Source organism: Oryx dammah, unplaced genomic scaffold (genome assembly GCF_014754425.2).
Source record: "Oryx dammah isolate SB20612 unplaced genomic scaffold, SCBI_Odam_1.1 HiC_scaffold_18, whole genome shotgun sequence".
NCBI lineage: Eukaryota > Metazoa > Chordata > Mammalia > Artiodactyla > Bovidae > Oryx > Oryx dammah.
The window spans coordinates 66,155,925-66,182,293 of record NW_024070202.1 but is presented as its reverse complement, the minus strand read 5'-3'; the positions used below and the strand labels follow the sequence as shown (position 1 = coordinate 66,182,293).

The 26,369-nt window shown below is 45.5% G+C and overlaps 1 protein-coding gene across 4 annotated transcripts in view; it reads right to left on the bottom strand.

Annotated features, from left to right (window-relative positions):
• The window catches only part of NOD1 (nucleotide binding oligomerization domain containing 1), a 96,042-nt gene that overhangs the window by 31,185 nt on the left and 38,488 nt on the right, over nt 1-26,369 (bottom strand). For 2 of the 4 annotated variants that reach the window (XM_040259700.1, XM_040259697.1), the window contains exons 2-5: nt 15,260-15,357; nt 12,754-13,059; nt 11,324-11,498; nt 6,706-8,533 (exon numbers count right to left, since the gene is read on the bottom strand). In XM_040259700.1, the coding sequence (XP_040115634.1) occupies nt 6,706-8,533; nt 11,324-11,498; nt 12,754-12,954 (2,204 nt within the window). In that variant the 5' untranslated portion in view covers nt 12,955-13,059; nt 15,260-15,357. Of the gene's footprint in view, nt 1-6,705; nt 8,534-11,323; nt 11,499-12,753; nt 13,060-15,259; nt 15,404-26,369 lie in introns of those variants that run through there. The other 2 variants (XM_040259698.1, XM_040259699.1) reach the window with 2 other exon arrangements.

The window sequence follows — 26,369 nt, the reverse complement described above, 5'->3', positions numbered from 1 at the left end:
ACACTCTGGACCCTTCCCACTCATGTTACTCGCCTTGGTGATGGGGCACAGTGTGTACAAACACTGCAGGACTATCCCAGAGCCCACTAGTCACTCCCAATATTCATGCTTACTTAGAAACAGAATCCCCCATTTTTTAGCTGGGCGCACATGATTAACTTCTGCCCAGTGAAATCTAAGCAGAATTCTCATCAGCAGTGGCTGAGAAGTTTTCTCAAAAGAATGGGATGTGTCGTAAACTATAATTAAAAATATGCCCCTAAGTTCAGAGCAGCACTATTCACAATAGTCAAGACTTGGAAACAACCTGAATGTCCACCAACCCATAAATGAATAAAGAAGATGTGGTACATATACAATGGAATGCTGCTGTTGCTGCTGCCAAGTCGCTTCAGTCGTGTCCGACTTTATGTGACCACTAAGCGCAGGTGGCTGCGAGCCGGCCCACTAAGCGCGGCTGAGAGGAGCCACCCTGCGTCCGAGGTCAGGGGCAGCAGCCTGGAGTGCTAGGCTGCGACGGCGCAGGAACAGCTGAGAGGAGCTACCCCGCGTCCGAGGCCAGTGGCGGCCGGGAGGAGACATCCCGCGTCCGAGATCAGGGGTGGCCAGGAGAAGCCACCTCGCGCCCGAGGCCAGGGGCAGTGACCTTGAGGAGACACCCCAAGCCGGAGGCCAGGGGCAGCAGCTGGGAGGAGCCACCCACGCCTGAGGCCAGGGCCGGTGGCCAGGAGGAGCAACCCGGGGAGTGGTGGCTGCGCAGCACAGGACGGCCTACAGGAGCTATCCTTGTCCAAGGTAAGGAGCAGCGGCTGTGCTTTGCTGGAGCAGCCGTGAAGAGATACCCCACGCCAAGGTAAGAGAAACCCAAGTAAGATGGTAAGTGTTGCAAGAGGGCATCAGAGGGCAGACACAATGAAACCATACTCACAGAAAACTAGTCAATCTTATCACACTAGGACCACAGCCTTGTCTAACTCAATGAAACCAAGCCATGCCTACGGGGCAACCCAAGATGGGCGAGTCATGGTGGAGAGCCCTGACAGAATGTGGTCCACCAGAGAAGGGAATGGCAAGCCACTTCAGTATTCTTGCCTTGAGAACCCCATGAACAGTAGGAAAAGGAAAAATGATAGGATACCAAAAGAGGAACTCCCCAGGTCATTAGGTGCCCAATATGCTACTGGAGATCAGTGGAGAAGTAACTCCAGAAAGAATGAAGGGATGGAGCCAAAGGAAAAACAATACCCAGCTGTGGATGTGACTGGTGATAGAAGCGAGGTCCAATGCTGTAAAGAGCAATATTGCATAGGAACCTGGAATGTCAGGTCCATGAATCAAGGCAAATTGGAAGTGGTCAAACAAGAGATGGCAAGGGTGAACATCGACATTCTAGGAATCAGCAAACTAAAATGGACTGGAATGGGTGAATTTAACTCAGATGACCATTATATCTACTACTGCAGGCAGGAATCCCTCAGAAGAAATGGAGTAGCCATCATGGTCAACAAAAGAGTCCAAAATGCAGTACTTGGATGCAATCTCAAAAATGACAGAATGATCTCTGTTCGTCAAGGCAAACCATTCAATATTACAGTTATCCAAGTCTATGCCCCAACCAGTAACACTGAAGAAGCTGAAGTTGAATGGTTTTATGAAGACCTACAAGACCTTTTAGAACTAACACCCAAAAAAGATGTCCTTTTCATTATAGGGGACTGGAATGCAAAAGTAGGAAGTCAAGAAACACCTGAGTAACAGGCAAATTTGGCCTTGGAATGTGGAATGAAGCAGGGCAAAGACTAATAGAGTTTTGCCAAGAAAATGCACTGGTCATAGCAAACACCCTCTTCTAACAACACAAGAGAAGACTCTACACATGGAAATCACCAGATGGTCAACACCGAAATCAGACTGATTATATTCTTTGCAGCCAAAGATGGAGAAGCTCTATACAATCAACAAAAACAAGACTGGGAGCTGACTGTGGCTCAGATCATGAACTCCTTATTACCAAATTCAGACTTAAATTGAAGAAAGTAGGGAAAACTGCTAGACCATTCAGGTATGACCAAAATCAAGTCCCTTATGATTATACAGTGGAAGTGAGAAATAGATTTGAGGGTCTAGATCTGATAAATAGAGTGCCTGATGAACTATAGAATGAGGTTCGTGACATTGTACAAGAGACAGGGATCAAGACCATCCCCATGGAAAAGAAATGCAAAAAAGCAAAATGGTTGTCTGGGGAGGCCTTACAAACAATTGTGAAAAGAAGAGAGGTGCAAAGCAAAGGAGAAAAGGAAAGATATAAGCATCTGAATGCAGAGTTCCAAAGAAGAGCAAGAAGAGATAAAAAAGCCTTCTTCAGCGATCAATGCAAAGAAATAGAGAAAAACAACAGAATGGGAAAGACTAGAGATCTCTTCAAGAAAATTAGAGATACCAAGGGAACATTTCATGCAAAGATGGGCTCAATAAAGGACAGAAATGGTATGGACCTAACAGAAGCAGAAGATATTAAGAAGACGTGGCAAGAATACATGGAAGAACTGTACAAAAAAAGATCTTCACGACCCAGATAATCATGATGATGTGATCACTAATCTAGAGCCAGACATCTTGGAATGTGAAGTCAAGTGGGCCTTAGAAAGCATCACTATGAACAAAGCTAGTGGAGGTGATGGAATTCCAGTTGAGCTGTTTCAAATCCTGAAAGATGATGCTGTGAAAGTGCTGCACTCAATATGCCAGCAAATTTGGAAAACTCAGCAGTGGCCACAGGACTGGAAAAGGTCAGTTTTCATTCCAATCCCAAAGAAAGGCAATGCCAAAGAATGCTCAAACTACCGCACAATTGCACTCATCTCACATGCTAGTAAAGTAATGCTCAAAATTCTCCAAGCCAGGCTTCAGCAATACGTGAACCGTGAACTCCCTGATGTTCAAGCTGGTTTTAGAAAAGGCAGAGAAACCAGAGATCAAATTGCCAACATCCGCTGGATCATTGAAAAAGCAAGAGAGTTCCAGAAAAACATCTATTTCTGCTTTATGGACTACGCCAAAGCCTTTGACTGTGTGGATCACAATAAACTGTGGAAAATTCTTCAAGAGATGGGAATACCAGACCACCTGACCTGCCTCTTGAGAAACCTGTATGCAGGTCAGGAAGCAACAGTTAGAACTGGACATGGAACAACAGACTGGTTCCAAATAGGAAAAGGAGTATGTCAAGGCTGTGTATGGTCATCCTGCTTATTTAACTTATATGCAGAGTACATCATGAGAAACGCTGGACTGGAAGAAACACAAGCTGGAATCAAGATTGCCGGGAGAAATATCAATAACCTCAGATATGCAGATGACACCACCCTTATGGCAGAAAGTGAAGAGGAACTAAAAAGCCTCTTGATGAAAGTGAAAGAGGAGAGTGAAAAAGTTGGCTTAAAGTTCAACATTCAGAAAACGAAGATTATGGCATCTGGTCCCATCACTTCATGGGAAATAGATGGGGAAACAGTGGAAACAGTGTCAGACTTTATTTTGGGGGGCTCCAAAATCACTGCAGATGGTGACTGCAGCCATGAAATTAAAAGACGCTTACTCCTTGGAAGAAAAGTTATGACCAATCTAGATAGTATATTCAAAAGCAGAGACATTGCTTTGCCGACTAAGGTCTGTCTAGTCAAGGCCATGGTTTTTCCAGTGGTCATGTATGGATGTGAGAGTTCGACTGTGAAGATGGCTGAGTGCTGAAGAATTGATGTGTTTGAACTGTGGTGTTGGAGAAGACTCTTGAGAGTCCCTTGGACTGCAAGGAGATCCAACCAGTCCATTCTGAAGGAGATTAACCCTGGGATTTCTTTGGAAGGAATGATGCTAAAGCTGAAGCTCCAGTACTTCGGACACCTCATGCGAAGAGTTGACTCATTGGAAAAGACTCTGATGCTGGGAGGGATTGGGGGCAGGAGGAGAAGGGGACGACTGAGGATGAGACGGCTGGATGGCATCACGGACTCGATGGGCGTGAGTCTGAGTGAACTCCGGGAGATGGTGATGGACAGGGAGGCCTAGCGTGCTGCGATTCATGGGGTCGCAGAGAGTCGGACACGACTGAGCGACTGAACTGAACTGATAGACTGGACTATGCAGCCCACCAGGCAAGAACACTGGAGTGGGTTGCCATTTCCTTCTCCAATGCATGGAAGTGAAAAGTGAAAATGAAGTCGCTCAGTTGTGTCCAACTCTTAGCGACCCCATGGACTGCAGCGCACCAGGCTCCTCCGTCCATGAGATTTTCCAGGCAGGAGTACTAGAGTGGGGTGCCATTGCCTTCTCCTACTCAGCCATAAAAAACAATGAAATAATTCCATTTTCAGCAACATGTGCAACTAGAGATTATCACACTAAATGAAATGTCAGAGACAAATACCATATGATATCACTTATGTGTGGCATCTAAAATATGACAGAAATGAACTTATCTGTGAAACAGACTCACAGACATAGAGGAGAGACTTATGGTTGCCAAGGGGAAGGGTGGGATGGGGTAGGGATGGATTGGGAATTTGGGATTAGCAGACACCACTATTATATTAATACACATAATGAATAAACAACAAGGTTCTATTCTATAGCACAGGGAACTATATTCAATATCCTGTGATAAGCCATAATGGAAAAAAGAATATAAAAAAATATGTAATTGAATCACTTTGAATCAATGAATCACTTTGCTATACAGCAGAAATGCATACAACATTGTAAATCAACTATACTTCAATAAAATAAATTTACCAAAAGAAGAATGGGGTTTGTCCTTTGCCTTTTGTTCCTCTTGGTGACTAGAATGTCAACTGAATGGCTGGAGCTTAAGCAGCCATTTTGGGCCAGGACTTGGCAGTCAGATAGGGAGGATAACAGAGCAGTAAGGCAAAAGACAGCCAAGGCTGGTGGTCATGGAGACATCAGAGAAGCCCTAAACTGCCCTCCTTTATACTTTTTCATGAGAAACAAATAAGCTGATAACTTATCTAAGCCATCAGTATTTTGGTGGTGCTTGGTGCTCAGTCATGCTCAACTCTCTGCACGCTCAAGCACTGTAGTCCGCCAGACTCCTCTCTCCATGGGATTTTCCAGGCATGAATACTGGAGTGGGTTGCCATTTCCTACTCCAAAGGCTCTTCCCAACTAAGGGATGGAAACTGTGTCTCCTGCATTGACAGGAGCATTCTTCACCACTAGCACCACCTGGAAAGTCCACCAGTATTGTGAGTTTTCTCTAACTCTCAGCCAAAACTAATCCTCACTGATGCCCTCAGGGAGCTCAAAGTGCTTCCTTAGGGTGGTCCATTTCTTCCTATTTTGTCTTTTGCTGTCTGGAGGCAAACTACGGGACCATCAGACTGGTGCAGCATTTCCACCTTATGAAATGGGCATGGGGAGGCACTGAGTGTAGCGTTGCCTGAGGCTGCATACAGAGAGTTGCTGGCTGAGAGCTCAGAGAACAGATTCCAGACTTCCCAATTCCCAGGCCAACACAGGCTTGGGCTCCCTACATCCACCCATCGCTGCACAATGTACACTCTGGTGCTGGTCTAACTGGTACCTGGAATCAGTTCCAAATCCCTCTGCTCTTCAGGAATGCATGAGCCAAGCAGTAGAGAACTGAAACTCCCTGTAGAGATTTACAAGGCGTATTTAACACAAGATGCTAATAGAAGAAAGAAGACTGACTGGCTTTTTTTTCCTTGAAACCATCAAACAGGAAACTAAGAGTCAGCATTCTTTACTGAGATCCTTTGCTGCTCAGGGCTGCCAGGTTTTTTGGTAGAAATTAACACTAATAACCACAAAGTCATCTTTTTTTGGCTTTATAAAATTTTTCATGTGTCAGAAACTTCACGGGTTATCTCTGAGCCTCACATAAATCTGAAAAGGTAGGTTCTTTATGATTCTGGCTCCACCATGGCCCCCATGTGTGACCTTGAGCAACTTTTCTGTGCCTCTGCTTCCTCACTTGCCAAAATAGAGATCTGGTGTGCTGCAGTCCATGGGGTCGCAGAGTTGGACACAACTGAGTGACTGAACAACAACTCTTACAGAGACGTTAAGAGGATTAAGCCAGGTAATATTTGTAAAGCCCTTTACTCATTCTCAATAAATGCTGATTGTTATTACTGTAATTGCTAGGATATAAGAGACTCCTTTTTTGAGGAGTGTCCTTGAATGAGGACACTGAAACCTCAAAGAAGTTAAGCAACTTGCTCAAGGACACCCAGTTAGGGCCGATTCACATCCATCTAACTTGGAAGCTTTGCTCATTACCTTCTGCCACCCTGAGACAGAGCGGGCTTCCCTTGTGGCTTAGTTGGTAAAGAAGCCGCCTGCAATGCGGGAAACTTGGGTTCAATCCCTGGGTTGGGGAGATCCCCTGGAGAAGGGAGAGGCCACCCACTCCAGTGGAGTGGAGAGAATTCTTCTGGCCTGGAGAATTCCATGGACTATATAGTCCATAGTGTCCCAAAGAGTTGGACAGAACTGAACGACTTTCACTTTCACCCTGAGACAGAGAAGGTCGGGATGCTCCCAGATCTGTGGTCATGAGTCCCAGGATAACCCAGGAAATCCAGCTCCAGGATCCTAGTCCTTGGGTCTGACACCTGAGCCCCAGCCCTGCCAACCGCTCCCTGAACCTGGTGGCTTCACCTGATGACAGTGAGGCGGCTGAAGCATGGTTGCAGTTCACGCACACCGAAGTCGTTGAGGTTGTTGTTGTCCAGGTCGAGCGCCAGCCGCTTGCGCAGATGATGCAGGACAAAGGAGAGGGCACTGCAGTCAGCTGAGCAGGCATTGCAGAAGGTCAGTTTGAGGTAGTTGGCGCAGATGCCCCTGGCCGCCAGCTGTCCCACCTTCTCACTCTGCGTCTCGTAGATGCAGCGCAACATCCAGATAAAGGTAGGCAGGGCCTGCACCTGGTTGAAGCCCCCAGACTGAACCCGGGGTAGGTTCTTCAGGTGGGAGCGCAGGCTGGCAAACAGGTGAGTCCACAGAACCTTGCGTTTTCGCCGCAGGGCAGCTGTGGGCACCAGGTGCCGCAGGAGTTTCTGTTTGCCTTTGGACAACAGCCCGCACAGGAAGAGGTTGGTGAAATGAAAGTGATCCTTGTTCTTGAAGGGGTCTTCCCCATGCAGGCCATGGCCCCCCAGACACTGGACAGGGAGAAAGGGAGGAAAGCAGGTCGATGTGGCCACAGCCTCCTCGGGAGGAGTCCACTCCTGGAAGAACCTGAGCAGCTCCCTAGTGCCCACCTTGTCGTCCACCACTAGAAAAAGGGCAGCAAAGAAGGCCTGGAGGGTTAGGTGGAAGAACTCATAGGACTGCTGTTCCTCTCCGAGGCCCAGCTCCGGCACGGTTCGAAGGAAGCCCAGCTGCAGGTCCCCCTCCCGCACCTCGGACGCCTGCACCTCGTCCTGGTTGAAGACGAAGAGGCTCTTCTCCATGCCCCTGTGAGCCACCCGGCCCAGCGAGCACAGGGTGTCCCGGCCAGCGCGGAGGGTCTCCGTCTGGCTCCGCGTGTTCTGCTGCACCAGGCTGGTGGGTTGTGTCCTGTTCAGGTGGACCTCGGTGACCAACAGGAAGATGTCAGTCAGCGTCACCGTGAGATCAGGCAGCTGCGGGGAGCTCTCAAAGGTGTCATGGAAGTGCTGGAAGCACCGGAAGATGATCCAGCAGAAGAGGGGCACCGCGCACAGGCTGCAGAGGTTGGGGTTGGCCTCCAGTTGATCCAGCAGGCGCTGGCGCACGGCGCGCTCGGGGAACATCCTCCCGGTGTAGGTGCGCAGGTGGCTGGGGGAGAAGCCGCGCAGGAGCGCCTTCTTCCAGAGGAGATGTCGCGGGACCTCGACGCCCGTGCGGGCCGTGAGCAGCTTGCGCGCCCCTTTGAGCAGCTTCCCACTGAGCAGACTGGCCAGCAGGGCCAGCGGGTGGGCGGGCTCCCAAGGGGAGGAGGTGTCGGGCTCGCTGCTCAGATCGAAGTCTGAGTGCAGCTCGTCCAGGCCGTCGAAGGTGAAGAGGGCCGTGTGGGGAAAGCGCAGCAGGAAGGCAAAAACCTCCCCGGGGTCCTGCTCTGGGTAGCAGTAATGCTTGAAGAGCAGGTCCTGCAGACACAGTGCTGCGCTCTTCTTGAAGCAGCTGAGGGTGCGGCAGCGGAAGTGGAAGAAGAACTTGATCCCTGGGTCCAGCTGGCCCGCTGCCCAGAGGCTCTGCAGCCGCTGCAGCAGCATGGACTTGCCCATGCCTGCATCGCCGAATACGAAGATGATCTCACCCTGCTCGTTGAGGACGCCGGTGGTTGCGTCCAGGAGGCAGGCCGGGCTGTCCAGGCTGCCCAGGCTCTCGTTGCTGAAGTTGACAAGCTCCACCACCGTGTCCGTGTACATCTGCTCCAACAGCAGCTCCTCCTTCTGAGCATAGCACAGAATGAACTTGGAGTCCTGGCCCAGTTGCTGCTGCAGCTTCTGGCTGTATCTGCTCACTGCAGGGAGAGCCGGTAGGTGAGAGGTGGAAGAAGGTTGAGAAAGAGACACAGGTGGAAAGGGTATCCAATGGGAGGTCTCAGGTGAAGAAACAAGTACACAGACAGACAAACCCACAGCCTGGACACTGAGTCCAGGTGCAAGGACTCCTCAAATACAGAGAGCTAGCATTCCAGAATCCCCTAGTCCTCTGGCCTCCACCCCTCTGCCTGACCTCAAATTTAGCCAGCCAGCAGGGACAGAACCCAACTGGGATCAGTGTCTGAACCAGGCTCCCTACTCCTCTGCACAAGTCATCATTTTACACCAGCTAAAAGCTGAAGCCCCTTCAAAACAGAGGGCTAGGCTACACGGCTCTGCTGCTCCAGCCCACGCGAAGTGTTCCACTCAAACAGCTCAGGCCAGTCTACACTGAAACTTGTACTGTGAGGAAGAAACTGTCCCCAAACTTCTTGTGCTTATTACACTGCTCTTAAATAGTCTCATAAAACCCAATGCCAAACTTTTTGTGATGATATGTTTGATATTAACATGGACTACAAAGGGGCTGTGCCTCACTGTAACTGAGTAGATAAAGGACTCCACAGAGCACAGCAGTCCTGGTTCCACAGCTGAGGTCTGGGGAATCACTGATGCTTAGCACATGCCCTAGGGGGAGCCCTGGGATTGCCCATAAGTGGGTACATGGTTTAACATGAGGACATGGGTGCCACTCTGCAGAACCAAACTACACAATGGCCTTACTCCAGGCAAAAAAAAAAAAAAAGGTATTCCATAAATTCCTTTAAAATACTTTTGGGGTTTTAATGATAACAATAAAAATTGGACACATGCATATTTCCAGATTCATCTACAACCCTCTCCTATCAACTTGGTTCTCTGCTTAACATTTGTGAAGTAAATTCTATTTTTTTAAGTTTTAGTAAGGAAAAATGTACAGACTATAAATTCACCTATTTTACAACAGGTTTACAATTATTTTTAGTAAATTTTCAGATTTACGCAAACACTGCTATAATCCAGGGGTACAATATCCATCATAAGTGCATTTGCCAGCTATCTCTGTCTCACCTTGGCCCTGGGAAACTGTTGATCTGCTTTCTCTCTCCATGAATTTGCCCTCTCTGGACATTTCCTATAAATGGACTCATACAATACGCAGCCTTTTGCATCTAGCTTCTTATAGAGTGAATTATACTTTAAAATCTGTTACAGTAGCTAGGTAAAGGGCCCAACGGAGTAAAGTCCTTTTAGAAAACTCTTCATCAAAGGAATATTTTCCTTTTTTCATAGGGGAAGATAACAAACCTAGACAGCATATTAAAAAGCAGAGACATCACTTTGCTGACAAAGGTCTGTATAGTCAAAGCTATGTTTTTTCCAGTAGTCATATACAGATCCACCTGGATGTGAGAGTTGGACCATATAGAAGGCTGAGCACCAAAGAATTAATGCTTTTGAACTGTGGTATTGGAGAAGACTCTTGAGAGTCCCTTGGAGAGCAAGGAACACCAACCAGTAAATCTAAAGGAAATCAACCCTGAATATTCATTGAAAGGACTGATGCTGAAGCTTCAGTACTTTGGCCACCTGATGTGAATCTCTGACTCACTGGAAAATATCTTGATGCTGGGGAAGATTGAAGGCAGGAGGAGAAGGGGGCCACAGAGGATGAGATGACTGGATGCCATCACTGACACAGTGGACATGAATTTGAACAAACTATGGGAGAGAATGGAGGACAGAGGAGCCTGGTGTGCTACAGTCCATGGGGTCACAGAGTCGGACACGACTTAGCAACTGAACAACAACAAAAATAACAGAAGTGAGGTGAGCAGGAGCAGTGAGAGTGAGAAGCTAGCAATGGCTGGTGCTTAAGTGTTGGGACCTCAGGAGCAAAAGCTTGGCCCTGACACTCTGTCTCTAGGTCTAGTTTCTCCCAAATACACACGTGACAGTCTGGAACACGATCCTATGCTTCTGTTTTCAAGGTCAAACTGGATTCTTTGAAACTCAAGAGTTTGGAAGCTCGGTGCTGGTATGTTGCCAACAGCTGTGGAGTAACCACAGGCGTGGAAAGAAGATTCCTTGGTCCTCAGACCAGACTGTGGCTCTAATTACATGCTCTCTCAGCACCTTGGACTACTGTGCTCCTTATCACTATTAGCAAATATACATCCGTGTTACTACCAGTTTCCTGCATTAACCTCTGAGCTCCCTGAAGGCAGGAACCATATCTGGGTCTGCTCCCCACTGTACCCCTGGCATCCAGCACCCCCAGCCTTAGCACATGGTGAGCACATCATAAATACCTACAGAACTAATCATTTAACTAAAGGGCAAGGTGGGGGGTGGGGTGGGCATGATGTTTTAGAAATAAGGACTGGCAGTCAGGAGTGATAGAATTCTTCGCCTAGAATCAAATTTGGTAAGATTTTTAAGAAGGAAAAAAAAATACAACCTTGAATTTGTACAACCACTAAAATGTCTAGATACCTCAGAATAGGAAGCCAGCAAGGGGTTCAATAGAAGTCATCCCGATACCTCCATAGGCCCTTACATAAACCAGACCAGCTACACGTGGGCAGTTCAATCACAGTCCCTTGGGCTGCACAAGGGTGACAGGGACCCAGCTCTCTTTTTCTAAAAGGAACACAGCAGCAGAGCCTGCTGCCTGGGGTGGAGGGCAGGGCTGGCCAAGGTGGACCCCACCTTTATCCCCTGCTGGGCCTTCACAGAGAACATTTCCAAGCCCTGGAGGCCTTGCCTCCTGGGTGGCTCCCTCGTACCTGGGTCAGTGTTGACAACAGCTTTGCTCTGAATGAGCGGAGAAGGGGAGAAGCCAATCTCTGACAGCCACGGCCTGAGATCCACATAAGCGTCTGCGAGTTGCTGGATCACGTGGAGGAAGAACTCGGACACCTCCTCGCCCTTGCTCTGTACCAGGTCCAGAATTCTGCGGACCTAGCAGGGTGCAAGCAGGAGGATGAGGGCCAGTGCTAGGGCTGTTCACCCCCCAGAGGGGCCCACACGCAGGGCTCTGAGCTCTTACAGCCTCGAGCTTGACTGTCCACCCAGCCAGTGTGAGATGCTACAGCCTGAAATGGACCTCCTAAGCAAGAAACAAACTGCATGGCTCTAGGAAAACAGAGGCTTCCACGAGCCTAAAAATAAAAAGGTCAGACTCACAACTGGGGTCAGGCCCACCCCTGGAGTTTCCTTTTCCCAGCTCTTCTTTTCCCTCTTAACCTAACACTACTGCTCTCTGGGAACAAGAGCTGAGGGCAGAAAATCAGCCATTAGGCATAACGAGGTGGGTGCTGGGCCAAACAGAGCAAATGGACAGCAGACTCCTGTCTAAGATGTACCTTCAGAAAGTTTTCTGTCGTATTAAAAATTCAAGGGAAAAAAATCACCACAGTGTTCTTTTGTGCTTTTCTCAGAAACCTGTCTGGTCTTTTCTGAGCCCAACAGGTCAGAAAAGTGCTGCTGGTGGTTTAGTCACCAAGTCATGTCCGACTCTTGTAGCTCCATGGACTACAGCCCACCAGGCTCCTCTGTCCTCTGTCCCTGGGATTTCCCAGGCAAGAACACTGGAGTGGGTGGCCATTTCCTTCTCCAGGGGATCCTCTTGATCCAGTGATGGGACTGGGATCTCTTGCACGGCAGGAAGATTCTTTACCAACTGAGCCACCAGGGAAGCCCCGGCAGGATCATGTTACAAATGAATTCTGTCACTCCTCTCCCCAAGAAGGAGGTTTTGGTCCCTCCATTCTATTTTTCTGAACATGACACAAAGTTAAAGTGAAACCAAGGGCTGGGAAGACTTCCCACAGTGAAATGTAAGAAAGTCTTTACTGTGGACCTGGGCTAAAACGCAGCTATTCCTCAATCAGAAATGAGGGCCATTCTCAGAGCCGTACCCAGCAGTGAGCAGCTCTCCAGGGTTTAACAGGCACAGAAGGGGGTAGCATGGCTAGCATTTCATGCATTCTTTCTTTCTAAAGAATTCACTAATTTAAAGTGAATTGGAAAATGAGTTGTTTGAGAACCAGAACACACAGCAAGGAGAATGGAGGGGATCAGAGGAGTTTGCTGTGTCATGATCACAGAAATGAAATATGTAATTTCTGTTCTGTAAATAATCACCCAATGTACTGAACTCTCAAAGCTCTTCACCCCGTCTGGCCACCAGAGCTGGCCTCCCCATCACCAGCACCTTGTCGGGCTGCGTGGGGCAGGCACACACGATCTCTGCATCTTCAGTGGAGAAGTAGTCATTCTGCAGCAAGTTGTCCAGCAGACACCGAGTGTTTCGGATGTGAGTGACCAGATGCTCCCGGTTGACTTTCAACAACTTGATGAAGGAGTGAGACTCTGATGGGACTATTTCCATCTCACTGCGGCCGTGCTTTTCCATGGTTAAAGAAGCAAGTGGCTGCTTTCCCCAAACTCATCTTTGGCTGCCTGTGTCTTTCTGGCAGAAGGGCAATCAGGATCCAGGGCCAGCATCTCAGCACAGCGCCTGAAGAAACAAACGAAATCACCAACAAAGCCAAAGCCATGGGAAAGATTTCCCCACCCCACCACCCCCCACCTTTCTTTGGTCCTGGAATTTCTCTATTTAGAGCAGGAATAGCATATTAAAAAACAGAGACATTACTTTGCCAACAAAGGTCCGTCTGGTCAAAGCTATGGTTTTTCTAGTAGTCATGTATGGATGTGAGAGTTGGACCATACAGAAGGCTGAGCACCAAAGAACTGATGCTTTTGAACTGTGGTGTTGGAGAAGACTCTTGAGAGTCCCTTAGACTGCAAGGAGCTCAAAGCAGTCAATCCTAAAGGGAATCAATCCTGAATATTCACTGGAAAGACTGATGCTGAAGTTGAAGCTCCAATACTTTGGCCACCTGATGCCAAGAGCCAATTCATTGGGAAAGACCCTGACGCTGGGAATTATTGAGGGGAGTAGGAGAAGGGGATGACAGAGGATGAGATGGTTGGATGGCATCACTGACTCAATGGATATGAGTTTGGGCAAACTCTGGGAGATAGTCAAAGACAGGGAAGCCCGGTGTGCTGTAGGCCATGGTGTCACAAAGAGATGGACATGACTGAGCAACTGAATAACAAAAGCAGGACGGAGTCATGCTTAAGATATTGATCTGAGATGAATTACAGTAAAAAAAAAATCATAATTTAGTTGTGTCTGCTTGTGGGTTACATCAGTGGGGTAGATGACCAAAGGTAGACAATGCTTTTGTTTAGCAAAACTTATTATTTTTTAAAAAGTGTGTCTCCATAGAACTCTATTCAATGTTATGTGCCAACCTGGATGGGAGAGGGGTTTGGGGGAGAATGGGTACATATATACATGTATGGCTGAATCCCTTCACTGTTCACCCGAAACTACCACAAGATTGTTAATCAGCTATACCCCAATACAAAATAAAAAGTTTAAAGTTTGGGGGGAAAATGTATGTCTCAATCCTAGACTGGAATAAGAATGCAAATGTATGTTTTCCAAATTAGCTGACAGGGATTAGAAGTTTCTACACGCCCTGTGAGGGGCCAGGGGCCAGAATTTGGAGCCAAGGAGTTGTGGGAATTGATGGGAGAGAGCAAAATGCCCTGAGGAGAGAGCGAGCTGGGATGAGGCATCCATGGTAGTCATGGCTCTCCTGTGGCAGTCAGAGCCCAGGAGCCTGGGAACAGCAGCGTGTCCATCATCACTGCCTGATCTGGGCTGTGCTGTAGTCCTCTGCACAGCCCCGCCCCAGCTCTCCTTGTATCTCCAGCCAAACCAGTTACATAAAAGCACCTGAGGGAATGAAGGAGTGGCAACGGCCACGCCGGAGTGAAGTGGGACAGAATGAGGGCAACAAAGAGAGGTAACGTGGAATTCCAAGCGGTGGATGACCAGGAGACACCATCTCCCTGGAAATCCTCAAAAACCTCATAGAGGTGCTGAACTTCCTGTCTTGGTAGGGCCCAAGCTCTTTTATTTGGGTATTAAGAAAATACTTTGGGTTTGTCTGTGCAACCCCAGAATTGTACTGATTGCTTTTTTTTTCCCCTCCAGAATAAGATCTCTCAGCCACTTAATTTTCCAGTCATCCTGTGGATAGAAAATGGATCACACTCTTGAAAGCAGAAAGGCCTTGAACTAGTCTTTCATCTAAACCCCACATATCCCAGAGAGATAGCTTTAAATATTTTTTGTTGATCTTAAAGAAAAAAATTCATAAGAGTTCCAAACATGTATATTTCACAAGCCCACCTATGTTAACATTCAGGTCTCATGGTTCTCACATTTTTCCCCACAACAAGTCTCCTGCTCTTTGACACATTTTTTTTCCTTGCATTTTTGCATTTTATCGTCTTTTACCTTCAAGTTGTGAAATGCAAGCCTTCCAGAGATTCTCAACGGGACTCCACACAATACCCTTCCCTATTATAACCTGACTGAGCAAAGCACAGTACATTCTAACATTCTAAACAAGAAAGGCAAGAGATTCTTATCTAAAGGAATTTGAAGGAACAAAAATGAGTGATTAGCTACTAGTCCACTAAAAGTATGCTGATTGATTAGACTCTAATTCAGCTTTTTCTACTGTTGTCAATTCTGTGCCTCACTTAAGGATCCAAAGTTTTAGAAAATTAGTTCCCTTAAGGATACCAGTTGATGATGTTAAATGTATATTTAAACTAGTGGTTAGTAATACCTTTTTAAGTTTCTGGCATGTGTTCTTTGAAGTGAGTGAGAATACTGTAAAACAACATTCTATCCTTAAATCTTCAATTTCCAATTTCTTTCTGGAATCTTCAAAGTCAAAAAAAAAAAAGAGAAAGAAAGGTTTCTTTGAAAACCCTGAGTGCTGCACAGTGAACAAATGAATGAATGAATGAATGAATAAAATTGGAGAAAGTAATTTTTAATACAGAACTGTAGGATCTCAGAGTACTCTTCGTTACCTTCTTCCTTTGGGATACTATTTTCCAAATCTTAGTCATTCAGGCATGACAGTCATATTTTTTGGCCATAATTGAGTCTCAAAAGCAAAGTTGTGTACTTAACGTTTTCCTTTAAATTGACTTTATTTTACAACTCTAGCAGACTAATTTTAAAGGAAATTTTATATTACCATTATAACCAAAACACTCACTTGCATTAAATAAAAAAGTAACACAAAAATAAATTCACTAAAGAATAAAACCGTGCTATTGAATTCCAGCTTAACAATGTTGCCCAGAAAGGCTCTTGGTCTGAGGCTTGTTTTCTCTTAGAAGCATGTGAGAGGTGTTAAAGACACAGTAGCACAACAATGAAACTTTCTCTTTGAGATCATGGTAAATCAGAGAGCTGGAAAGGGAACTGCCTTGTCACTTGGTGAATCAGGGTCTTTTCACACCATGATGCCAGGAAAGATTGAAGGCAGGAGAAGGGGACAACAGAGGATGAGATGGCTGGATGGCATCAACTGACTCAATGGACATGAGTTTGAGTAAACTCCAGGAGCTGGCGATGGACAGGGAGGCCTAGCATGCTGCAGTCCATGGGGTCGCAAAGAGTCAGACATGACTGAGCAACTGAACCCAAGGCTCGGAATGGGTGTTACACAGGGCCTTCATTCCTTCGCTCCCAATCCTCAAACATCTTCACCGTGGGTCTCATTTCACTCCTGGCTTCTAACTCTTCCAAGCCTGTGATTCCTACAGAACCACTGACGTGCCTCCCCGGCCCTTCCCCAGAGTATCACCCATAGCCATCACTACCTCTTACTGCCTAAGGCAGAAACTTAAGGAAAACCTGATTTATGGGCCCCTAAGCAAAGCAACAAATTGCACGTCAGCCAGTTGGCAAGGAGACTAGCTTGAAATTTAACCAGATTTGCAAAGATCTCTCAACTCAGCAGGAATTTAACAAGGTGTGGATGGTGAAAGAGGAAACAAAGAAAGCTGATTCTACCCTGTTAGAATCCAATGGTAGACCAAATCTAAATCATGGAACACTCCAGAGAAATGCAGTTCATGGACATTTGGTCACCAGAAATACTGATGCCAGAAGAGATTGTGAACTGGCTTTTTAGATTAGAGTTTCTCAGAAAGTCAGTGAGATGGAGGTTAAAGAAGTAAGCTCACTATAATCCTATAAACTCAGAAACAAAGTAACTACAGGACCTAGCGGTTTAGCGTGAATTCCTTTCAACAATTAGATTCAATTTTCATGCTTGAAAAGATCAGAAAATAAGACACAAAAATGGTTTTGATAGTATGGTGAGGCAAGAACTCTCATACCAGGAATGTAAACTGATGGACATTTTCTGGAAACACATTTGAAATACATATCAAGAGCCTGTGATAAGTTTCAGTTTAGTAACTTCTCATTCTAGATCTCAGCCTTCTGAAAAGGTTCAGAGGTTCTGACAGTTTTGCGGGTGTTTTTTTTAAAACAGGGGGCTTCCACTGCCAGTTCTGATAGCGGAGCTTGCTGTCCCCACAGAGGCCAACTGCAGGTGAGTGGATGAGTAGATTGGGGAGCTACATATAATAGTGCACTATTGAAAAATAAATATGAATGAAAAATTAATATGACATGAATGAGTATCAAAGACGTTATGCTGAGAGAAACAAGACTCAAAATTTTGAGTATGGAGTGTATGATTTCATTCATATGATTCTAGAAATCTGAACTAGAAATCAGAGCAGTGGTTTCCTGGGTAGGGGGAATAGAAGTGAGAAATTGAATGCAAAGAAGAATAAGAGAAATTCCTGGGGTGATAGAAGTGTTCTTTATCTTGCAGTGCCACAAATTCATGTATATCTCACCGATAGGTGTCAATCTTTTTGCCTTTTCATACTGTTCATGCGGTTCTCAAGGCAAGAATACTGAAGTGATTTGCTATTCCTTTCTCCAGCAGACCATGTTTTGTCGGGCCCTGACTAGCAGGACATGCCCTTCAGCTGCTCCACACAGCTGGAGGGCATGCCTGGCGCTCTGGTTGTCCCATTGCTGGTCTTCATTGAGGGTGAAAAACCATCATTGGCCATTGGGTGGCAGTCAATGTGCCACCTGGGAGCTAGAGAAGTAAAATGGATGAGAATGGGCCAATTTAATTCAGATGACCGTTATATCTGCTACTGCGGGCAGGAATCCCTTAGAAGGAATGGAGTAGCCCTCATAGTCAACAGAAGAGTCTTAAATGCAGTACTTGGATGCAATCTCAAAAATGCCAGAATGATCTCGGTTCATTTCCAAGGCAAACCATTTGGTATCACAGTAATCCAATCTATGCCCCAACCACCGATGCCAAGAAGCTAAAGTTGAATAGTTCTATGAAGACCTATAAGACCTTTTAGAATTAACACCAAAAGAATATGTCTTTTCATCATAGAAGACTGGAATGCAAAAGCAGGAAGTGAAGAGATATCTGGAGTAACAGCCAAGTTTGGCCTTGGAGTACAAAATGAACAGGGCAAAGGCTAACAAAGTTGTGCCAAGAGAACGCACTGGTCATAGCAAACACTCTCTTCTGACAACACAAGAGATGACTCTACACATGGACAACACCAGATGGTCAATACTGAAATCAGATTGAGTATGTTCTTTGTAGCTGAAGATGGAGAAACTATACAGTCAGCAAAAACAAGTCTAGGAGTTGACTGTGGCTCAGATCATCAGCTTCTTATTGCAAAATTCAGGCTCAAATTGAAGAAAGTTGGGCAAACCACCAGACCATTCAGGTATGACCTAAATCAAATCTCTTATGATTATAAAGTGGAGGTGATGAACAGATTCAAGGGACTAGATCTGGTAGACAGAGTGCCTGAAAAACTATGGATGGAGGTTTGTAACATTGTACAGGAGGTGGTGACCAAAACCATCCCGAAGAAAAAGAAATGCAAGAAGGCAAAAGTGTTTGTCTGAGGATCCCATACAAATAGCTGAGAAAAGAGAAGCAAAAGGCAAAGGAGAAAAGGAAAGATATACCCAAATGAATGCAGAGTTCCAGAAAACAGCAAGGAGAGACAGGAAAGCCTTCTTCAGTGAAAAATGGAAAAAAATAGACAAAAACAATAGAATGGGAAAGACTAGAACTCTCCAAGAAAATTGGAGATACCAAGGGAACATTTCATACAAAGATGGGCTCAATAAAGGACAGAAACGGCAATGACATAACAGAAGCAGAAGATATTAAGAAGAAGCGGCAAGAATACACAGTTCAGTTCAGTCGCTCAGTCATGTCTGACTCTGCGACCCCATGGACCGCAGCACACCAGGCCTCCCTGTCCATTACCAACTCCCGGAGTCCACCCAAACTCATGTCCATTAGGTCAATGATGCCATCCAACCATCTCATCTTCTGTCGTCCCCTTCTCTTCCTGCCCTCAATCTTTCCCAGGATCAGGGTCTTTTCACATCAAGTGGCCAAAGTATTGGAGTTTTAGCTTCAACATCAGTCCTTCCAATGAACATTCAGGACTGATCTCCTTTAGGATGGACTGGTTGGATCTCCCTGCAGTCCAAGGGACTCTCAAAAGTCTTCTTCAATACCACAGTTCAAAAACTTCAATTCTTCGGTGCTCAGCTTTCTTTATAGTCCAACTCTCACATCCATACATGACCACTGGAAAAACCATAGCCTTGACTAGACGGACCTTTGTTGACAAAGTAATGTCTCTGCTTTTTAATATGCTATCTAGGTTGGTCCTAACTTTCCTTCCAAGGAGTAAGCATCTTTTAATTTCATGGCTGCAATCACAATCTGCAGTGATTTTGGAGCCCCCAAAAATAAAGTCAACCACTGTTGACTGTTTCCCCATCTATTTGCCATGAAGTGAATACATTCTATTTGCCAGAATACAAAGAAGAACTGAAGAAAAAAAGTCTTAATGACCCAGATAACCATGATAGTGTGTGGTCAGTCACCTACAGCCAGGCATCCTGGAATGTGAAGTCAAGTGGACCTTAGGAAGCATTACTACGAACAAAGCTAGTGGAGGTGATGAAGTTCCAGCTGAGCTGTTTCAAATCCTAAAAGATGATAATGTGAAAGTGCTGCACTCAATATGTCAGCAAATTTGGAAAACTCAGCAGTGGCCACAGGATTGGAAAAGGTCGGTTTTCATTCCATTCCCAAAGAAAGGCAATGCCAAAAAATTGTGCAGAAACTACTGCACAGTTGCATTCATTTCACATGCTAATAAGATAAGACTCAAAATCCTTCAAGCTAGGCTTCTGCAGTACATGAACTGAGAACTTCCAGATGTACAAGCTGGATTTATAAAGGCAGGGGAACTAGAGATCAAATTGCCAACATCCACTGGATCTTAGAAAAAGCAAAGGAATTACTCCAAAAAAACAGCTACTTCAGCTTCATTGACTACATTAAAGCCTTTGACTGTGTGGGTCACAACAAACTGTGGAAAATTCTTCGATAGATGGGAATACCAGACCACCTTATCTGCCTCCTGAGAAATCTGTATGCAGGTCAAGAAGCAAATTAGAACTGGACATGAAACAACGGATTGGTTCAAAATTGGGAAAGGTGTACACCAAGGGTGTATATTGTCACCCTGCTTATTTAATGCATATGCAGAGTACACCATGCGAAATGCTGGGCTGGATGAGGCTCAAACTACAATCAAGATTGCGAGGAGAAATATCAATAACCTCAGACATAAAGATGACACCACCCTAATGGCAAAAAGTGAAGAGGAACTCAAGAGCCTCTTGACAAAAGTGAAAGAGGAGAGTGAAAAAGTTGCCTTAAAACTCAACATTCAAAAAACTAAAATCATGGTATCTGGTCCCATCACTTCATGGCAAACAGATTGGGGGAAAATATGGAAACAGTGACAGATTTCATTTTCTTGGGCTCCAAAATCACTGTGGACATTCACTGCAGCCACGAAATTAAAAGATGCTTGCTCCTTAGAAGAAAAGCTATGACAAACCTAGACAGAGTATTTCTAGACAAAGCCAAGACATCACTTTGCCAACAAAGGTTCATATAGTCAAAGCTATGGTGTTTCCAGTAGTCATATAAGGATGTGAGAGTTGGACCATAAAGAAGGCCAAGCACCGAAGAATTGATGCTTTTGAACTGTGGTGTAAGATAAGACTCTTGAGAGTCCATTGGACTGCAAGATCAAACCAGTCAATCCTAAAGGCAATCAGTCCTGAACGTTCATTGGAAGGACGGATGCTGAAGCTGAAACTCCAATACTTTGACCATCTGATGGGAAGAAATGACTCATTGGAAAAGACCCTGATGCTGGGAAAGATTGAAGGCATGAGGAGAAGGGGATGACAGAGGATGAGATGGTTGGATGGCAACACCAACTCGACGGACTTGAGTTTGAGTAACTCTATGTGATAGTGAAGGACAGGGGAGCCTGTGGTGCTGTAGTCCACAGGGTTGCAAAAAGTCAGACATGACTTAGCAACTGAACAACAGCACATATATATGATAGTATGTATCACTATGCATAGATATGTATTTATATGCATATATCACATATGTGTTGGAGTAGAAAATGGCAACCCACTCCAGTGGGTAGGCTGGAAAATTCCATGGACAGAAGAGCCTGGCAGGCTACAGTCCATGGGATTGCAAAGAGCCAGACATGACTGAGCATGTACACACATGTGTATGCATATGAAACGTGTGTATGTATATTATGCACGCACACATATATATATATATATATATACACCATTAATATCATTAGTGTTAGTCACTCAGTTATGTCCAACTCTTTGTGACCCCATGGGCTGTAGCCCGTCAGGCCCATGTCCATGGATTTCTCCAGGCAAGAATACTGGAGTGGGTTGCCATTCCCCTCTCCAGGGGATATCCAGGGATTATATATACACATATGATTTGTCAAAAGTCTACCTGTACACTTAAAATCTGTGAATGTTACTGTATAAAATAATACTTCACTGGAGTTTATTTTCTTTAAAGTGAAAATATATTTCCAGATAAATAAAAACTGAAAGAGCTTGTCAGTGTAGCTGCACTAAAATAAGTACTGAATAGCTTTTTTAGGTAGAAGAAAAGTGATTTTAAACAAATGAGATTAATCATCTAAACAAATGATTTCAAACAAAATGAGAGCAACAGAAAATTTTAATACATGGTTAAATATAAATGTGTATTGACTGAACAAAGCAATACTATCTTCGAGGGTTTAAAATATATGTAGAATTAACATTTAAACAAGGGAAACACTGCAAGATGGCAGAGTGGGAAAGACCCTGAACTTACCTCCTCTTACAGGTACACAAAATCACAACTACATGCAGAACAATCATTGTTGAAAATGACTAGAACCTACCAGAAAATTTCTTCTACAACTAGAGATATAAAGATGGAAGCACAGAGAAGTAGGCAGGAGGGGCAGAGCTGCCATGTAGTCAAGTCTCACATCCCCCAGTGGGCGATCCACAAACAGGAAAATAATTATGACTGCATGGTTTTCCCAAAGGGAGTGAGAGATCCGAGTCCCATGCCAGGATCCCCAACCTGGGAGTCCTACACAGGAAGATGAGCCCCCAGAACATCTAGCTTTGAAGGCCAGTGGGGCTTATTTTTGAGAGTCCCATAGGGCTGCAAGAAATAGAGACCTCACTTTTAAAGGGCACATACAAAATCTCACATGCTCTAGAACCCAGGGCAGAAGCAGTAACCTGATAGGTGCCTGGGTCAAACCTACCTGCTATTCCTGGAGAGTCTCCCGGAGTGGCAGAAGGTAATTATAGCTCGCCCTGGGAACACAGACACAGTCTGGTGCTGGCAAGTGTCATTCTGGAATCCTCTCTTTAGCTTATCAGCCCCAGGCCCCAGCCCCACATGGGGCTATAGGCACTGAGTGCTCTGCAGGGGCCAGTGCTGGGCCAGCTCAGGCCAAGCAACTAACTGGGCATGGACACAGCCCCACCACCAGCAGAGAGGCTGCTCTAACACCCGTAGATCCATAGCTGCCTCTGGACACAGCCCTGCCCAGCAGAGGGCCCAGAATCCAACTCTATGCACCAGTACACAGGCAGTAGAACCAAGACCATCACGGCCCTCCAGCCAGAGTCTCTGGGACTCAGCTCTACCCAGAGCAGTCTGGAACCAGCCCCAGAATCCCCAAGGCACCAGCCCCGCCCACCAGTGAGCCTGCTCTAGCCTCTCATCCAGCTCCACCCACCAGTAGGCAGACAAAAGTCACAGGAAAACTACGGTCCTGCCATCTCCAGTCCTGGCCCACTCACTAGCTGTCCAGATCCTGCCCTAGGCCAGCTGGGCCCAGGACATGCCCACTAGCAGGCCAATACAAGATTCAAGACACCCTAGACCTTGCAGTCAACTGTGTCAGGAACTGCCCCCACCCACCAGTGATCCGACACCTGCTCTGGGACCCTTCAACCCTGAAACCAGACACCAGGGCACAGCTCTGCTCACTAGTGGATGAGCAATGGCCCCTGAGGTCTCCTGGATCCTAACTCCACCCATCAGGACCCCAGCACAAGTATAGACCCCTGGGGGTTCTGCAGCCAGCTGCCTCATGAACCAGTCCCACCAATGAGTCACTAGCAGCCTCTGCACAAGGCACGAACTGGCAACCAGAGAAACCAGGGGTCAACCAAGCTCACTAGACTACCCACAGAGCGCACCACAACAGAAAGACCCATGCATCCCTCATGGGGGAAGCCCTAGAGCATATAACTCATGTGGTAAAAGGGAAGTATCCTGGGACACACAGGATCCCTATGAAAAGCATCTTCTTCAAGGTTGGGAAATGCAAACAACCCATCAGACACATAAAAATTAAAAAAGCAACTTAGACAAAATGAGGCAACAAAGAACATGTTCCAAATTAAGAAGCAAGATAAAACCCCAGAAAAAGAACTAAGTAGACATAGACAATCTACCTGAGAAAGAGTTCAACGTAATGATCATAAGATGATCAAAGAACTTGGAAGAATCAATGCACAAAACAAGAATTTAGGAGTTTTTAACAAACAGAAAATATAAAAAACCACCAAAATGGCATGAAGAATGCAATAACTGAAATGAAATAGACCAAATGATACAGAGGACTGGATCAACGAGCCAGAAGATAGTAGCAGAAATCAGATGCTTAACATGAAAAAGAAAAAAGCATGAACAGAATGAAGACCTCTGGGAAAACATCAAACACAGTAATATTTGCATTATAGGGGCCCCAGAAGGAGAAGAAAGAGAAAATAAGGCTGAAAACAGAATTGAAGGCATACTGACTGAAAACTTCCCTAACTTGGGAAAGGAAACAGACATCCAGGTCCAGGAAGTGCAAAGAAACCCAAATAGAATCAACCCAAAGGAAACACACCAACATACCTTATAATTAAAATGCTATCTGCTGACTTTTTAGCAGAAACTCTGCAGGTCAGAAGGGAATGGCACAACATATTTAAAATGAGAGGGAAAAACCTACAACCAAGAATACTCTACCCAGAAAGTAATCAGGACAAGCCCTGTGCTGCTGGAAGGAAGCTGTGAAAGAGGAAAGTTTCCTGCACCATGGGAAGACCCCTCCCTGGTGGGGAGCTCTACAGGGACAGAAAGGGAGCTTCAGAGGCTTGGAGGAGAGTGCAGCAGCCAGCAGGCAGTAAGTAGCTGGAGCAGAGGGAAAACTGTATGGATGATCAGGGCCTCTGCCCTTCGTTCCCCAGTCTGAGACATGCGTCTACTGGGGTGGGTGGGAGCTGAGTGCTGGAACTTGGGCTTTGGAGATCAGAACCAGGGAGAAGATTGGGGTAGGCTGTGTGGAAACAGCCTGGGCTGGGGCTGGAATTCACTGAGCCTATGGCTGGGGGTGTACACAGAGGAAGCCTGGGCCATCCTAAAAGCCAGTTGCCACTGTCTGGAAAGTGTGCAGTGGGAGGGTAGGGAGCTGAATTGTCGCCTTTTTTCCTGTGCACGAGCTCACAGATGACAGGACAGTGCCTGCCCAGGCTCTAGGAGCAGTCCTGAGCTATCACCACTCCAGGAGTGCTCAGGAACCACCGCTGCCACCTGCCTGGACACCAGGCATGGTTGCAAGCTGCTACCACCCACCTTCACAGATTCCAGGAGTGGAGAATCCCAGGGACGGGGGAGCCTGGTGGGCTGCCGTCTATGGGGTCACACAGAGTCAGACACAACTGAAGTGACTTAGCAACTTTGCAAGAATAGCCGCTGCTCCCATCACATTCTCTTGGGGCACACCTGAGCCACCACTGCTGCCAAGAAACCCCAAACAAAGCACCAGACACCACATCTGCACACTCTCTATCAAGGGGATAATAATACACACACACTAAGAAAATAGATGACAGGCACCCATACTAAAATACAACCCTCGCACCAAATATATTAAACCCACACAAGTTACACAGGCACGTCTCCACATAGAAATAGTCCTCCCAGACCACAGTAGATAATTGTTTCTCCTAAACTCACAGAGTAAGAGAAATATAAGCAAAATGAAGAAGCAAAGGAATCCAGGTAGAAAACCAAGAGCATTCCCCTGAAAGGACAAACAATAAAGCAGACCTCTTCAGTCTAATAGACACTGATTTCAAAAAGGAAATAATGAAAATATGAAGGAATTAAGAAAGGCTATCAACAACAATGCAGAGTACTATAACAAGGAGCCAGCAACTATAAAGAGGAACCAAGAAAAATTACATAAATCAACCACAGGGAATTCCCCTGGTTGTCCAGTGGTTAGGGTTTGATGGGGCCTGGTTCAGGTCCTCGTTGGGGAACTGAGATCCCACAAGCCACAAAGTGTGATCAAAAAAGAATAAGGAAAATTCATTTGCAGAGATGAAAGCTGCATAAAGGCAATGAATAGCACATTGAATAATGCAGAAAGATAAGTGACCTGGAAGATAGAATAATGGAAATCACCCAATCAGGATAGCAAACAGAAAGCCAAATGAAAAAAAAATCTATATAAGAGACTATGGGATAATATAAAGCATGCCAATCTATGCATGATAGGGATTCCAGAAGGGAAAGAAAAAGGGGGTCAAAAATGTATTTGAAAAATTATGGCTGAAAACTTCCTAGTCCTAAAGAAGGAAACAGATATCCAGGTACAGGAAACAGATATCCAAGTACAGGAAGCACAAAGGGTCCCCAACAAGATAAACAGGCTTACACCAAGACAAATAAAAAGGGACAAAATTAAAGAGAGGATTCTAAAGGCAGCAAAAGAAAAACAAAGTTAATTACAAGAGAATCTCCAATAAGGCTAACAGATGATTTTTCTACAGAAGCATTGCAGGCCAGAAAGGAGTGGCAAAATACATTCAGAGTTCTAAAGGGGAAAAATCTGCAACCTAGGATACTCTACCCAGCAAGATTATCATTTAGAATATAAGGAAAGATAAAGAGTTTCTCGAACAAGCAAAAACTGAGAGTACAGCAATACTAAACCTATCCTAAAGGAAACATTGAAAGATATTCTCTAAATAGAAAAGAAGAATCCATAATAGAAAAAAAAAATCACAAATGGAAAATAAATCACTTAAACTAGATTAATACATTTTCTATGAAAGTGATGAAAACCACAATGAAGAGCAAAAGGATGAACATAAAGATGTAAAAGAGGACCTCAAAATCATAAAATGTAGGGGCAGAAAGTCAGAAAACGTAGATTCCTACCCACCCCCGCCAAGAATGTGTTTGAGCCTATATGACTACCAATCTAAGGCAAGTAGATATAGTAAGTGGTTAACACATTTAAAAAACAGGTTAATCACATATTGAAAACACACAATAGATTCACAAAAACCAAAAAGAACATAAG